Source organism: Pipistrellus hanaki, assembly GCF_964339955.1.
Source record: "Pipistrellus hanaki genome assembly, chromosome: 3".
Classification (NCBI taxonomy): Eukaryota; Metazoa; Chordata; class Mammalia; order Chiroptera; family Vespertilionidae; genus Pipistrellus; species Pipistrellus hanaki.
In genome coordinates, this window is record NC_140505.1 from 52,848,568 (window position 1) to 52,865,904 (window position 17,337).

Below are 17,337 nucleotides of genomic sequence, written 5' to 3' on the forward strand. Positions count from 1 at the left end.
AATTATAGTTTCCTTTTTCTTCTTTCTCCATTTGCCTGTCTGCTTCATTCTTTTTCTCTTGACTACAGTAGAGATCAAGGAACAGCTCCATAAGATTGCTAATAAACCTGTAATATCTCTGATATAGATAAATATTCAGAACTCTGTAACCTAAGTCATTGGGATACAATTTGCAGCTCTTTATTATTTAAAAAAAAAAATTTAAGTGAACTTTAAAAAATCTTTTATTTAGAAATTATTTGAAGCATATAAAAAGGTTGTGTAGTTCCTCTAGTTATGTCCCTGAAAATTTTGAGCTGCTGTCTCTGTGCTGGGAGTGAATTTATAAGCGAGCGACTTCATGGGCCAGCTCTTTAAGGGGAGCATCTCAGTCTCCCACAGTCCTTTGTCTTTCTCAGACATAACCCCCACTGGTCTGACAGCCAACTGTTATGGCTGGTCCCTGGGCTGGGGCTGAAACCTCTGAAGCTGTTATCACTTTTTTTAAAATATATTTCTTTATTGATTTCAGAGAAGAAGGGAGAGGGGGAGAGAGAGAGAAATAATAATGATGAGAGAGAATAATTGATTGGCTGCCTCCTGCACACCCCCTACTAGAGATGGAGCCCTCAACCTGGTCACGTGCCCTTGACCAGAATCAAACCAGGCTGCTGCTCTGTCTACTGAGCCAAACCTGCTAGGGCCTTCCTGATTCTTAATAGCCACATGTTGGTGTGGGACCTGCCCAGTCTGCATCTCCAACCCTCCTACCAGTCTAGACGTGGTTTCTTCTTTTTATCCTGTTCAGCTAGTCTTCAGTGGTTATCAGTGATTGTTGTTTTAGAATTTAGTTATAATTTTGATGTGCTCATGGGAGAAGGCTAGCTCAGAGCTTACCTTCTATGCCCTCTTGACCAGAAGTCTCAAAATCTTATTCTTTTTTTTACATCTATATAATATTCCACTGTGAATATATACTATAGTTTTTTCAATTAAATTTTTTTTAATATATTTTATTGATTTTTCACAGAGAGGAAAGGAGAGAGATAGAGAGTTAGAAACATCGATGAGAGAGTCATCAATCAGCTGCCTCTTGCACTTCCCCTACTGGGAATGTGCCTGCAACCAAGGTACATGCCCTTGACCGGAATCGAACCGGGGACCCTTCAGTCCGCAGGCCGACACTCTATCCACTGAGCCAAACCGGTTTTGGCTCAATTAATTTTTTTATATAATTAAATGACAAAATTTTATTCAAGGGTCTGAAGATTTGCAAATCATAAAACAGGAGCAGATAGCACCCAACGTATTCTGAAGAAAAGATAAAAATTGACAGTTTTTATAGTAAAAAGTACATTCTTGAGATGAGTAAGTCCTACAATTTTGGCTTCTGGATTAGTTTTAGATGGCAGTCTTCCAGATGAACAGTGGTCTAGACACATGAACATTCTTTCCTAAATTCTTCAGAGCATAATCTATAGGATTTATATACTTATCTTCAGGAATTGATATACATGGAAAAGTTCAAAAGTTTATGTCTTTGAGCTGGTTATAGTAAAATAAAACCTATTCCTCATGTTTCAGGCCATTCTGATTTAAGTGGTTTTTGTTACCTTTGATCTGGTAACTCAATTTTTATGCTTGGACATTTAAGTACTTTCCAGTATTTTGTAGTGATAGCAATAAATATTGTTAGAGATGTATTTTTAAGGAAAATTTTTAGAAGTAAGATTGCTGGGTTGCAGGTTAAATACCTGTGTAGTTTTGTGAGATATTATCAGTTCCCTTCTCTTTTGTATTCTCACCAGCAGTATGTGAGGTTGCCTGTTTCTCCACAATCTTGTCAACAAAATGTGTTATCTTACCTTTTAATTTGCATCAGTCAGATGGGTGGAAAAATGGCCCTAAATACTGTGAAGTCTTTTTCTTGTAGTTAGTGCTGTGAACCTTCAAGTCTTTACTCGTATTTAGTTTTCTGACATTAAGGGTAGGATTTTCTTTTTGTGGGGATGCTTTGCTAAGACCTGCATACTCTTCTGCTCTCTTTCTCAAGCTCCCACCACAACCCCCTTTGTGCTCTCCACCCCGCAGACTTGCGGCAGGTGGGTGAAGAAAACTCCGTTGAATTAGTTTTTTTTCTCTGGTTACAGAGGTTATGAAATCTGCTTTTTCCTAAAACTGCTGACGGCTTGATTTGTGAGTGGTTTTATTTGGTCTGTGTATTGGTTTTGTGGGGAATGTGAGTGATAATACTTGAAATCAAACAGTCATTATTATCCTCTAGCCCCAAAAGTCCTATTTGTGAACTTTAATGAATTTAAATATGGTTTATTTATAATCAGGCATTTATCATATTTTTGGTCTGCTTTTCTCATTAGTTGGTTGATAGTAAAGGAATAGATATTTAGTTCAATAGTCAAGGAAAAATATTTCTTCTCTCCCAAAGCATAATATATCCCTGAATATGATGTATTTTGCTCACTGTTTACATTTTTGTGCTTTTCTTTTTCTTTGTCAAAAAATAAGGATAGTCATTGAAAGAAGTGGGAAATGAGCATTGAATTTTTTTGGCTTCTTCTCCAGTCACGTGCTTGAATATTTTTGGCTGCTTCCAGCCATTTTACCTTCCCCGGTTTATCAAGGGGTTGATCCAAAAGTGCTTTTACAGTCAGTTTATAGCTGTATTTTCTTTCTGTGGTGGTGAAGGAATAACAACAAAGACCATTAGAAACCTGGTAGTTGGCTGAGAACTAAGCTATTGGCAGTACACAGGCATTTTTGTTCTTTTTTCCTTTTCTCTAGTTTATAATTCCCATCACTTGTAAATATCCTTGGGTACTATGATACAGCATTTTCTGCTCTCCAGATGATTTTTGGAAGAGGGACACTGTGGAGAGAGAGAAAGATCCTGTGCCAAGAGTGGATAAATATTTGCCAATCTATCTACATTCTTTTACAGCTAGTAGCATAGAGAAATTTCCTGTTACTTTTCAAATTAAGCTTTTACCTATCCAGGTATCAACAGACAGCAAATAAGTGAGTTAGCAATTACTTACTTAAGATATCATACCTTATTGTTGATTCTGTTGTTTGTATTGAACCATAAATGAAGTTACTTGATGATCATCTGAAAAAAATGTGTTTTTCTAGTTGTATCCACAATTGTGGTATTTGTTATTTTGGTCTTTTACCCAAATGTTTCCAGATTGTGTGAATTAAGTAGATTTTCTGTGATACTGTAACTTAAAATGTCAAAGTGATTTTTTTTTAATGAGCTATTTGTAACACTAATTTTTAAGTATATTATGTATTTATATATTTTTCATTTAAATGTAAATGAAGACAGTCACAGTATTTCAAGGTGATTTCTTACATGGAAAAATATTTCAAGTTTCTTAATTATTTTTTATTAATACACTTTGTGCCTGGCCAGCATGGCTCAGTAGTTGAGCATCTATCTATGAACCAGGAAGTTGCTGGTTTGATTCCTGGTCAGGGCACATGCCCGGGTTGTGCGCTTGATCTTACAGTAGGAGGTGTGCAGGAGGCAGCCAATCAATGATTCTCTCTCATCATTAATGATTCTCCCTCTCCCTTCCTCTCTGAAATCAATAAAAATATGTTTTTTAAAAATAATACACTGTGATCTATTAGGGTTAGAATTCCTAGGAATAATGAAAATTATTTTATACTTTTATATATGTTTGGTATAAATTTCACGTGAATTTAATTTATGACTAATAATGTCTCATAGAACTGTTTTTATCTACTGTCTCACTTTATAAAAAGTATAGATTATTTATTTAGTAATACTGTTAATATTGATGCATTTAATCTTTCAGAAAGGACAGCTGGGCAGACCAATTCTGGATGTGCCATATTGGAATGCAAAACCAGCTCCTATGCCTAACATTGGATCAAAATATGGAAGAAAAGCTACATGGATAGGTGCAAGTGGGGACCAGACTTTCTTACGAATTGATGAAGCACTTATTAATTCTCATGTGCTTGCTACATCAGAAATTTTTGCCAGTAAACACATAATAGGTAATACCCAAAACAAACTGACATCCCCACCATAAATCTTTATCTTGATTAATAGTAAATGGTTCATTTTTCCCTATTATGAGATATAATCTTATAGTTGTTTTTTTCTTTCTCTGAATAAATTTAAAAGAAGCGTCTGAGTGTCTTTTTTAAATTTGTCTGTTTGCTGGAAGAATGCAATAATTGAGAGATCTAGAGACAAATTATTTATAAGCTAGAGAGTAGTAGAAATATAAGCTACATTTTAACCTAATTGAAAGGAGGGATTTTTCTGTATTGGTTCTTAATATATTATAGAAATTAATTTTAGAAGGTTTCATAAGTCAAACTTATCAATCCATACTTGTGTCCATGATACCATTCTATATAATAAAATCCAAGTGACAGAAATGACCACAGTCCTTTTTCCCATCCGGCAGCCCTCTAGTGAGTGGTTATGGGCAATCAGGCAGAGTGCTTAAGAGTGATCAGGGAGGCACAGGCGGTTGGGGGCAATCAGGCAGGCAGAGGTGGTTAGGGGCAATCAGTCAGGCAGAGTGCTTAGGGGTGATCAGGCAGGCAGAGGCAGTTATGTGCCAGTATCCTGGATTGCAAGCATGATGTTCAGCAGTTGGACATCACCTGAGAGGTCCCCCCCCTCCCTGTCACCCCTCATGCACAAATTTGGTGCACCAGGCCTCTAGTTGATTATATAATAGAGTAGTATAGTGTAGAAACTAACAGCATGTGTTGTAGATCTAGACAGCCTGAGATATTAATCCTGATTCTGCTATTTAAAGGGTTTTCATTTAACCTCTAAGTTTCAGTTTCTTCATCTGTAAAATGAAGAAAATAATAATACCTTATAAGTTGGGGAAATATAAAAAGGTAATGCATCTTTTAAATATGTAACTATCTTTTCTCAAGGCTTGGTACCTGCTTCTATGTCAGAACCTCCTCCATTTAAATGTCTTCTGATAAATAAAGTGGATGGGAGTTGTAAAACTTTTAATGACTCTGAACAAGAGGATCTGCAAGGATTTGGTGTGTGTCTTGATCCTGTGTATGATGTCATTTGGAGGTAAGCTCTGTTTATAAACTAGAATAGTAAATAAATTTTGATTAAATTCTGTTCTTGTGGTACTATGAAATTTATGTGTGGATAGATTTTTCATATCTTAGAACTTTCCTGTTTAACTATTAACCAACTTTTATCATAGTGATTCACAGGGACTCTTACAGTATAGTGTAGTGACTTAGAGCAAGTGTTCTAGACCAAACTGCCTATAAGTATATTCCAGCTCCACAATTTACTTTCTGTGTGCCTTTGGAAAAGTTATTGTGACTCTGTGTTCCTCACTTTTTTCACTTATAAAATAACTAGAGGCCCGATACAGGAAAATCTGTGCAAGAGTAGGCCTTCCTTCCTTCCCCTGGCTGTTGGCATCAGCTTCCCTCCTTCCAACCGCCCACAGGCATTCAGAACCCGGGCCAGCTTCCCCCGAGCAGGTGGAAGGCACCTGGAACCAATGGCAGCTTCCCCAGACCGGGCCCCAGCTTTGTCAGGAAGGAAATCTGGTCTATCCAGTCAATTAGCATATTACTCTTCTTTTAGTATAGATAATAGTCAATCTACTTCTTAGATTCGTATGAGAATTGGGGAATTTAGAACAGAGGCACTTCTATAGTAAGTGCTATAGAAGTGTTGGATACTGTCTTTATAATTAGAAGTTTTACTTTCGAGAGTTTTGTTGTCTATTTTAGTCTGTCAGCATTGTTATCTAAAATTGTATAGAATTCAAATATCTTAATTATTACCAACTCTGTAGCAGAAATTATGCCAAGGACATTCGAGAATAAGATATGAGCTTGCCCTTCAGGAATGTATATAACTAAATTCCCATATTAGTAGAGAAATATGTAGGGTTATTAAACTCTAGAAATGATAAAAAATGGAGAGGTGAATATAGGCACCATAATTTATTATGGTGCTTTATATACAAAATGAGTAGAGAAAAAAGTTCTCCTCAGAGGTTTTTGCTTTGAATGCTATAGGAATTGTATCCTGCCATTACTAGGGTAGCTCATCAAAGCTTTTTTTATTTTCCCCCCTCTTGAATAGTTTATTTGGCCTGCATAGTTTAATAGGCCTGAATTCAGATAAGTTGAAAGGTTGATGTGGTATGAGTGAGGAAGGGGAAAGACTTTTTCATTGTCTTTCTTCTGCCCATGCCTGCTTTCATTTCTATCAGTCCACCAAGTCTTAAGAGGGATGTTTTTTTAATCAGTCCTGAGGCCTGCATTCAGAGAGAAGGAATTACAGTGCTCTCCAGGTTGCTGATCAGCTTACTATCTTATTTGGGCATTTCATTAGATGCTCTGGAGGCCATAATTGAGTTGAGTAGTACTTTTGAATCTCCCTGGAAGCTTTATACAATATAAATTAAATAACAAGAGACTAGAGGTGAGTTGTGTACTAATTCTTATGAAGAATGAAGACAATGAGGTACTAAGAACCAAAATTAAGAGTGTTTATAGTGCAATAGAATGGATAGAATGGCAGGGATAGAGAAGTGAATTGTGTACAGAAAGAATTATTCACTGATTAAAAGTCAATATACTGTCAAATTACAGCAGGGAGGGTAGGGAGATATGGGGGAAGATAAGAGATCAACTGAAGGACTTGTATGCATTCATATAAGCATAACCAATAGATGAAAAACTCTGGGGAGGGAGGACATGTATGAGAGTGGGGCTGGGGTGGGGATTGGTAAGGTATGTGCACATATAATACCTTAATAAAAAAAATGAGAAAAAAAATAAAAAATAAAAAAATAAAAATGCTAAGGTTAAAAATAAGTTAATATACTAGATATTTCGTTTTATTTTTTATATTCCTTATGTTTTATTTTAAAATGAAGTAAATTTGCATTAACAAAAAATAAAAATTGGCAGTTTGCAATTTGTTTCTAGGTACATTCAGTAAATTAGAAATGTATTCTCTAAACTAGATTATAGTAGAACTAAGATTCTAAACAGCCAGGGGTCTTAGCAGCACTCCGAAGTGTGAAGTGTAGTGTATAGTTGGTTAAACCTTGCCTTTTTCACAAATGGTGACAGCAGTGAGACAGATGATCTTAAATACCTTGCCAGGTCCTTGACCCAAAATAGAGATTAAAAGATGAAGGACAGTCTTCTCTCTGTTTTAGTAAACTAGCTAGAAGGCGTTTTTCTTTCATTAGAATCAGACTTTCATTTTATTATCCTAACTTCTGGCTGCTTCGTGTTTTTTAGTAGTATATTTGTGGTTTACAGCTCGTAAGGCATTTTGGATTTCTTATCATTTTTACAAGAGGCCCAATGCATGAAATGTGTGCAAGAGTAGGCCTTCCCAACCCCAGCTGCCTTGGCCCTCGTGGCCCTGGCTGCCTTGGCCCTTGCAGCCCTGGCTTTATCCAGAAGGATCGTTCTGCTGTTCAGCTGTTCGGTTGATTTGCATATTACGCCTTTATTATTATATATTGCTGCTTTACTTTTAGTAAGTTTGAACATCTGCATAATTCTCTTTGTGCTTGCTTTTTGAGAACAGCATTCCATGTCTTTTGACCACTTTTGATTGTCTCCTACTGGCTTTCAGGAGCTTTTATAATTCTGGATATTGTTTTATCATACTTTCTTTTAAAATGGAATTTTTATTGTACACATGCTACATACCTATATGTATGCATCTGTTAAGTATATTGTTCTATATTCATGAAGTATTATGATCTATATTGCTATATTTAAATTGTTTTACTTATAAGTGACATAAATTCTGTATATATATTTAGTTTAGATATGGAAAATAATGAGCTACATTTGTCCTGTCTAAACTGCCTTTTTCTCTTTGTATCCTCAATTATGTTTTAGAAATTAAACTGTATGTTGAGGTGCTATAATTATTCTCTCTCTTAAAAGGTTTCGACCAAATACTAAAGAACTGTGGTGTTACAATGCAGTGGTTGCTGATGCCAGACTTCCTTCTGCAACAGACATGCAGTCCAGATGCAGTATTCTAAGTCCTGAACTTGCATTACCAACAGGATCAAGGGCTCTCACCACCCGATCTCATGCAGCTTTGCACATTCTAGGTAGGGTTGCTATATGATGATCAAATAATTTTAGCTAATTTCCATTGTGTGTCGAGTATTTTTAAAGAGAATTTAATTTTGTATATTATTTTGTCATGTTTGTTAAATAATATGCTAAATGTAAAATAGGTTATATCTTATTAAGAGATTTATCCTACAGAAAATAATACCTCAAACTTGTACCAAAACCATGAAAGATTCATTCATGCCAAATATAAAGCAGCCTGGATATAATTTTCCAATATAACTATTGTAGATTTTTAAAACTAATTTTAGTTCAACCCAAATACATAAAGTTTAGAGATCTACACTGGATATTCAAGTGTAAAAGTATATTTAATTTATATACATTATTTTAAAATAAATTCTATAAAATATTATATTAATTTTATAAATACAACTTCTCTTTATACAATAGTTTTCCGCAGCACATCAACTTCATTTCTATTTAATTAATTAGGAATATAGCATTCTCTCTCTCTTTATATATATATATGTGTGTGTGTGTGTGTGTGTGTGTGTGTGTATGTGCCTATATATGCTATATACTAGAGGCCCGGTGCACAAAATTTGTGCATGGGTATGTTTGACCCTCAGCCCAGCCTGCACCCTCTCCAATCTGGGTCCCCTTGAGGCCTGATCAGACATTCCTCTCACAATCCAAGACTGCTGGCTCCAAACTGCTCGCCTGCCTGCCTTCCTGCTTGCCCCTAATTGCTTCTGCCTGCCAGCCTGCTCACCCCTAACAGCTCCCCAGTCAGCCTGATTGATGCCTAACTGCTCCCCTGCCAACCTGTTTGCCCCTAACGGCCCTCCCCTGCAGGATTGATCACCCCCAACTGCCCTCCCTTGCAGACCTGGTCTCTCTCAAATGCTCTCCCCTGCTGGCCATCTTGTGGTGGCTATCTTGTATCCATATGGGGGCAGTCATCTCTGACCACATGGGGTAGACATCTTGTGTGTAGGAGTGACAGTCAATTTGCATATTATTTTTTTATTAGATAGGATTAAATAGGATAGAGGCCTAGTGCATGGGTGGGGGCTGGCTGGTTTTCCCTGAAGGGTGTCCTGGATCACAGTGGGGGGGATTCCCTTGGGGCCTGGGCCAGGGGCCTGTGGTGGTTTTCAGGCTGGCCATGCCTCCCAGTGACCCAAGCAGAGGCCCTGGTATTTGGAATTTATTTATCTTCTATAATTGAAACTTTGTAGCCTTGAGTGGAGGCCTGGGCCGGCCAGGGTATGCGGAAAGCTTGGCTTCCTCCATTGCGGGGGAAACCCAAGCCTCCTGCTCTCTCTATGGCCGCAACCATCTTTGTTGGGTTCATTTATATACTTCTTTCTGATTGGCTGGGGGGCGTGACTGTGGGTGTAGCGGAGGTACAGTCAATTTGCATATTGCTATTTTATTAGATAGGGTATATGCGCTGTTGTAGAAATTTTTATACTTTTACATATAACTACTTATTCCATTGCTTTAAAAATATCCTTAAAAATACTTAATTATGTTTATGTAGAATTTTCAATGGTGAAATCATATTTCTAACCATAATTACTAGATCACAAATGTAATTGCTTGCTTTTTTTTTCACAAGTTTCATCTGGTAACCATTGTGAACATCCAGAACTAAGGTCAGTTAAGGTTATCTCAGGCTAATGTGTCTTCTTCTTATAGTATTTTAAGAATGAAACTAAAATAATTCAGAGTTTCATAAAAGGAAGAAGTTTGTAAGGACTCAAAGATTAAGCAGTTTCATCTTTTCAGAGATACAGTTTGGTGCAGTACATTGTCATACAGTATGTTTTTAAATATAATAATGACACAATGGAGAGTGTTATTCAATGCATATGTCCATGAAATGCTGTTCAAGGCTTAGGATACATTTGTTGAGCACACTTATACTTTATTAATTTTATTTATCCCCTATAGTATCTTATCTCATTTTTATTGTGGAAATTATAATTTCAAGGAATTGAATTCTTCCTTATTTGTTTTTAGGTTGTCTTGATACCTTGGCAACAATGCAGGACTTAAAAATGGGTGTTACAAGTACAGAGGAGGAGACTCAAGCAGTAATGAAGGTTTATTCCAAAGAAGATTATAGTGTAGTGAACAGGTTTGAAAGTATGTATATTTACATTTAGGAGATATTGTCTTCTAACTGAAATATGTCTAACTATTTTAAAACATGAATCATTTTTTTTTTTTAGGTCATGGAGGGGGCTGGGGTTACTCTGCTCATTCAGTAGAAGCTATACGTTTTAGTGCTGACACTGATATTTTACTTGGTGGCCTTGGTCTGTTTGGTGGTAGAGGAGAATATACTGCTAAAATTAAGGTAAGCAGTTCATTGTTCTTTTTGTTTGAAAATGTTAATGTTGACTTTATTTTTTTTTTACATATTGCTTTTTTTTAAAAAGGACTTGCAAAAACGGATAAAATTTATAAGTATTAATACTTATATACTACTCAAATCTTATCCTATATAATAAAGAGGTAATAGGCAAATTGATCATCACTCCAACACACAAGACGGGCATCCCCATGTGGTCAACAATAGCCACCCACATGTGGACACAAGGTGGCCGCCATAAGATGACCAGCTGGGGAAGGCAGTTAGGGCGACCAGGCTGGCAAGGGAGGGCAGTTAGGGCTTTTGGGCAGCAGGGGAGCAGTTAGGCATCGAACAGGTTGGCAAGGGAGTGATTAGGGGTGATCAGGAAGTCAGGCAGAAGTGATTAAATGGGCAGTTTGGAAATCCCTCAAGGGGTCCCAGATTGGAGAGGGTACAGGTTGGGCTGAGCAACAACCCCCAACACACACACCCTGTGTATGAATTTCGTGCACCGGGCCTCTAGTGTACAATAATACTAAGTCATTAATTCATTAAAAACTTGAAAGTTAAGTAAGAAGGGATCAAATAAGTGAAAAATGATTTTTTTAATAGCCTTGCCGGCTATAATAATGTTGGTTTCAGTTCCTTCCTTTTCATTACCTTGAATACTTCATGCCGTTCCCTTCTGACCTATAAAGTTTCTGATGAGAAATCACTTATAGTCTTATGGGAGCTCCTTTGTAGGTAACTAACTGCTTTTCTTTTGCTGCCCTTAAGATTCTCTGTTTGTTTTTAAGTTTTGGAATTTTAATTATGAAGTGTCTGGGGATGGACCTGTTTGGGTGGTTCTTCTTTGGGACTCTCTGTGCCTCTTGGACTTCTGTGACTTTTTCCTTCACCAGGTTTGGGATGTTTTCTGCCATTATTTCTTAAGTTTCTCTATCCCTTGCTCACTTCCTTCATCTCTTGGTACTTTCCGATGCAAATATTGGTATGTTTCATAGTGTCCCGCAGCTCCCTTTGTCTGTCCTCCTGTTTTTAATTGTTTTTTTTTTTTCTTTTTGGTTCTCTGAGTGATTTTCCTCTATCCTGTTTCCTTATTCACTGATACAATCCTTGACTTCCCCTAATCTGCTGTGTATTCCTTCCACTATGTTCTTTATTAGTGGTATGTCATTCTTAATTTCTCATTGGTCTTTTATTTGTTAATATATATTTTCTCATGATATTGAGCATCTTTGCCATCATAATTCTAATCTCTATATCTGATAAATTTCTTATCTCTATTTTATTTAGCTATTTTTCTAGAGAATTCTCTTGTTCTTTCCTTTGGGGCTTGTTTTTTTGTCTCCCCATTTTGGCTGCCTATTTGGGTTTGTGTCTTTGTATTTGATAGATCTGCTATAAATCCCAGTCTCTAGTGCAAGACAGTGTCAAAAGCTGTTTGTGACTGGCCCTGAGTACCTTTTTTGGATCTGTCAGCAATCCACAGTTGTGGCTCTATCAGCTGGGACTGGAAACTTTTGGAAAGGACCACTATGTGCACCAATGTCTGCTTTTCCTAGCCCCTACACCTCAATTAGATCAGGCAAAGACTCAAAGCCTCGAGAGGTACACAGCTCTCTATTGTCCAATTGTTACTCGGTTTTGATTAGTCTGTTATCCACCACAGTGTGGAGCAAGAGGTTTTACAACAGGGTTGGGCAGTTGCATCTGTATATAAGCTGGTTTTTAGTCTCTTAATGGGCCTCAGAAACTCCACAGGGTGGGCATAGGGGTTTCCAATAGAGTGGAGCATTTGATTCCTCCTCAGGCAAAACTGCTTGGATGGTAAAGGTCTCTAGAGAAAGATGTCCTTTGCAGTATGAATAATGATTCAGCACAAATCAGGGTTCTGCTTTCTGAGCTCTAATCCAAGGGTCCCCGACTCTGGCTTTTGCTCACACAGCTCCATTCCACTCTGCCCTCCCTCTGTCAGAGCCCAAGGTGAGCAGCTACAAACCAGATTTTGTGGCTTATCCCTTTAAGAGGGTGCCTGCATTTCCAGCCCTTATTTTTTGTTTGTATCATTCACCCCTGTATTCCCAGTTCCTAGAGCTGTATGTATTAAAAGAGAGTTGTTGAAAATAAGCAAGGGAGCCAAGTTGGGGCAACTTATTCAGGAGTTTTATATCATGTTGCAAAGACGGAAATGAGAAACTGCTACATAACTTTAAGGAAGTATGCTAATCAGATGTTCATTTTAAAACATTAAAAGAAGAAACCCTTAGCCTTGTGGAATATGTATTCGAGCAAGGAGATAAAGGAGATCAGACTAATTGTTATTGAGCTATTCTAGCTAGTACCAGTGGATATGGGTGAACCGACAAGCTTTGGTACCAGGAATAGAGTGGACATAGTGATGGTAGAGAGAGATGGAAAAAGAGAGCATTTCAGGTCTCTTCTCTCAGTAACTAGCAAAGAACCATAGCACCATTTATCAGAACGTGGAAGGCAGGAGGAGGGAGAGGTGAGTCACTTCAGAATAAGTGAGATGGCGCTGCTGGGGGGAATCATTCGGCTGTGGAGATTAAGATCTGCACTGGAGATGGATTTCAAATTATTAGCACGAAATTCATGCAAGAATAGGCCTACCTTCCCCCGGCTGCTGGCACTGGCTTCCCTCTGGCACCGGGGACCCAGGCTTCCCTTGCAGCCCTGGCTTTGTCTGGAAGGTCGTCCAGAGGGATATCCGGTCTAATTAGCATATTACACTTCTATTACAGATAATTGAAAAAATCAAGACATGCACACAATAATTGTTCAGTAAATTTTAATGCATCTCTCTTTTCCTTCTCAGTATTTTATCCACCTTTCTTATAGTTTGCCTGCTTTAATTCTTCAGAGAAACAGGGAATATTTTATATATATTAGTTCATTAAAAAAATTAAACTCTTCCTCATAATTCTCTATTTTTACTTGATCTCATATCTTCTATATCTTCTCTTTTATTCCTTTACTCAGAGACTCTGAGTTCTCTCCCTTTTTATAACCATTTTATTCACACTCTTCATCTCTCCTTTTCCTATGCCATATTATTTTGAACTGTTTTTTCATTAAATGTGTTTTTAAGGATTTTTATTTTCTGTTATTTCTCTCTCTCTCCATAGCTAACATTTTCTAGCCTTTTTTTGCTGGGTATTTTTCTGAGCATTTTCCCACAAATATTATTTCATTTAATTTTCACACACATTATTGAAGTAGGTTGTGTTAGTATCCACCTCTTTTTTATGAATAAGAAAACTGGGTCGTAGGGTCTCTCAGCAAGTAAATCTTGAAACAAGATTCAACCTCCCTTTGATATATACTTTGGTTGAGTTCTCTCTTCAAATTTATAAACTTCTCTCCTTCAGAGGTTTATATTTGGTACTGAACTATTTGGATCACTTGACATAAATAGTGGAATATATAAGGAAGGAAAACAGGTTAATATAGATTGTAAGTCATGGTATGTGTTTCTTGACTTAATTATATATGTCTGTATATTTTACTTAATAACGTTTAAAAAGAGATGCTCTGATTTTTCACATTTTATAGGGTCCAGAAAATATTGACACATGCAAAATTGTAAGCATATTATTCAGCAAATTTATGTTACTGAAAGATTGAGCACAGTATGTTTTTCTCCTTTCCCCAGCTATTTGAGTTGGGTCCTGATGGAGGAGATCATGAAACTGATGGAGACCTTCTTGCAGAGACTGATGTGTTGGCTTATGACTGTGCTGCTAGGTAATGATTTCTTCATTATTCAGTGTAGTCCTTACAAATAATGTGAAAAAATTTATCAATAAATAAACATAATTTTAAAAGGAAGTTTTAAGTAATCAGTGATCACATACTTGAGAAATTAAATTATTTATTAGGTAATGTGTTGCCTTTAACAATGCTGCATTAAAAATAATAGTATTCCTACTTTGAAGATAAGATGAAAAGATTGTATACATATATTTTACACACTTATTTTTATGCATTGTTTAGAAAACACCTAATATACTAATGTTCTATTGATGCAATACAATTATTTACTACCTAACATTATATATATATATAATGTCAAATAGTCATACTGGGCCATAATTCAGAACAACTGTATACTCTAACATTATACATATAATATCTGCTTGATTATAACACACTTGGAGGAAGGGAGTTGACTTGACTGTGTTTTTTAAAAACAATTTTTAAAAATTTGGTCTTAATATGAAAATTTTATAGCATTTAAGCAAGTTTTAGAATTCAAGATGGAGAAGAAAGAAATGTCTTGCTATGACCATAACACAAGTAAATTTTATTTGTGTTGTTGTCTAGGCATTTTTTAAAAAAAAAGGTTTTAAATATTTGACACAAGTTTTACAATGCAATCGATTTCATGTTTTATTAATAAAGGATTTTAAAGACAAATGTTTGTAGTGGAAATACAAAGGCATTCTCTTTGACTCACTATTTTTCTCTCAGAGAAAAATATGCAATGATGTTTGATGAACCAGTTCTTCTGCAAGCTGGGTGGTGGTACGTAGCCTGGGCTCGAGTGTCAGGACCTAGCAGTGACTGTGGATCTCATGGACAGGCTTCTATCACCACAGATGATGGGTAAGTGGAATATTTAAGTGTTCCTTAAGCATTTTTGGTAGTGGAATATTGTTTAGAAATCTCAGAAGTATTTTTGGTAGGATAAAATCGTAAGTAAGGCTAGAGCTTAATATGTCTTCGAAAATTATGATAAATTTATATAATCTCATACCAAATTGAAGTCTAGATAGTAAAGGAAGATAATGGCACTACAATTCTTTGCTCTTACCGGGTGGCATTTGTATATATTTCTGGCTGTTGTATTACATTACTAAATTAGAAATCATATAGAGGAAAGTGACAATGATAGTGGGAGAGTTTGGAAACCGTAAAAAAAGAAATATATACGTGTTATAAAATTTGCTTATGAAAACAGTTTACTGGGCTGCTGGGGATTGAGCCTGCAACCCAACCATGTGCCCTGACCAGGAATCAAACTATGACCTTCTTCCTGGTTCATAGGTTGGCTTTCAACCACTGAACCACTCTGGCTGGGCAGGAATTTTACTGTTTACATTTTATATATGGAGTTGCTTTGCAGTTTCAGAAACACTTTAGAATATATTATCTTATTTGGTGCCCTCAACAACTTTGTGAGGCAATTATTAGCCCCATTTTACACAAAGAAATGGAGAAATAAAAGGTGAAATTATTTGCTTTAAGTCATATAATTACTGTGTGGCAGACACAAATCTGGTTCTGGAGTCTCTTGACTCTAAAACTAACCTTCTTCATACCCTGTACTATGATTTGTGTGTTTGAAGGACCATAATTTATAAAAGAAATTAATTTTTTATTATTATTGAGCATAAACTATTTGAAATGTTATATGAGTTAAATAAATATCATTTAAAAATTATATAATAGTATATTTCAGATAGTTTCATTTAACTCATAACAAAGCTGACCAAGAGAAGAACAAACTAATTTTTGAGGTGAATTCCATGTTGCTGAATACTCAAGTAGAATGCTACAGGAAAACTGTCTTGTATTGTATGTGTCCTTCTCACTTACTATAAGACTGTGCTAGAACTGGGAAGACTGCTTTGATCATGGACTGAATGATTTTCATATGCACTTCTACCTTGGGATATCATAGCATTTTGGAGCTATGATATCCCAAGCTATTAGTAATTTCACTAATTGAGCAGCTTTTAAACTGTAAGTTGAAATATTTGGTTAAAAGCCTATTGCTCTTGTTAAAGTTGAGCTAGAAGAACTAAGGAAGGGGACAGAAAATTGAACCTCATAGTTCCTGATCAGGTTCAATTCCTTCCATTTTGTTTATTAAGCCATTCAGAGTTAGAACTAAAATCAGAACAATACCTTTTTACTTGTATTATTTTCCTGAAAGAATGCATCTCAGTTCATTAGCGTAAGAATTTTAAAACAGCTGAAACCAGTTTGGCTCTGTGGTAGAGCGTTGGTCTGTGGATTGAAAAGTCCCAGGTTCCATTCTGGTCAGGGGCATGTACATTGGGGGATGTGCAGGAGGCAGCTGGTCCATGTTTCTCTCTCATCAATATTTCTAGCTCTCTATCCCTCTCCCTTCCTCTCTGTAAAAAATCAATAAAATATATTTTTAAAAAAAAGAATTTGAAAACATTGTTGGCTTACTAATTACTTTCAATGAATCCTGAACCATGTTGGTTTTGGTATCATTGTTATTTTTTCTCTTCTTAGGGTTGTTTTCCAATTTAAGAGTTCAAAGAAATCAAATAATGGTACAGACGTTAACGCTGGTCAGATACCTCAATTACTATACAGGTATTTAGCATATTCATTGTTAATTAATAAGATTTATTCCTTTGCTATAATGAACTAGGATCACTATAAAATATATAAAAATTTGAAGTATTTAGAACATTTTAATATAGGAATATAGGTGCATTTATCAAAATCATTTAATGTTTTGTATATTTTAGAATATTTTCTACATCAAGCTTAATTTTAAAATTTACTCCATAACTCAGATTATCTGTATTATGCCAGTAACATTTTAATGACTTAAACAAGTTGGGGCAGATGTAGGTTTATAGTTGTGAGTATGTGAAACAGAGTTTATTCTTATATTATTTATTTTCTCTATGAACAGCTGAAAACCTACTTTTACCCCACCCTGTATTTTTAATGTCTTTATTATTTTACAAATTTTAGAATGTTGTAAACTAATAAAATTTGTCTTAGAAAAATTAAATTATGGTGTTAGATAGGGACTTTGGAGTAGGCCTGATTTATCTGCTGCAGTCTTATGTTTTTTG

At 36.0% G+C, this 17,337-nt stretch overlaps 1 protein-coding gene across 22 annotated transcripts in view; it reads left to right on the forward strand.

Annotated features, from left to right (window-relative positions):
• Nucleotides 1-17,337, forward strand: part of MYCBP2 (MYC binding protein 2) — a 254,681-nt gene that overhangs the window by 101,252 nt on the left and 136,092 nt on the right. For all 22 annotated transcript variants that reach the window (XM_084877082.1, XM_084877098.1, XM_084877099.1 and 19 more), the window contains 8 exons: nucleotides 3,822-4,026; nucleotides 4,933-5,086; nucleotides 7,963-8,135; nucleotides 10,132-10,257; nucleotides 10,344-10,471; nucleotides 14,145-14,236; nucleotides 14,963-15,097; nucleotides 16,760-16,843. In XM_084877082.1, coding sequence (XP_084733208.1) covers nucleotides 3,822-4,026; nucleotides 4,933-5,086; nucleotides 7,963-8,135; nucleotides 10,132-10,257; nucleotides 10,344-10,471; nucleotides 14,145-14,236; nucleotides 14,963-15,097; nucleotides 16,760-16,843 — 1,097 coding nt within the window. The remainder of the gene's footprint in view (nucleotides 1-3,821; nucleotides 4,027-4,932; nucleotides 5,087-7,962; nucleotides 8,136-10,131; nucleotides 10,258-10,343; nucleotides 10,472-14,144; nucleotides 14,237-14,962; nucleotides 15,098-16,759; nucleotides 16,844-17,337) is intronic.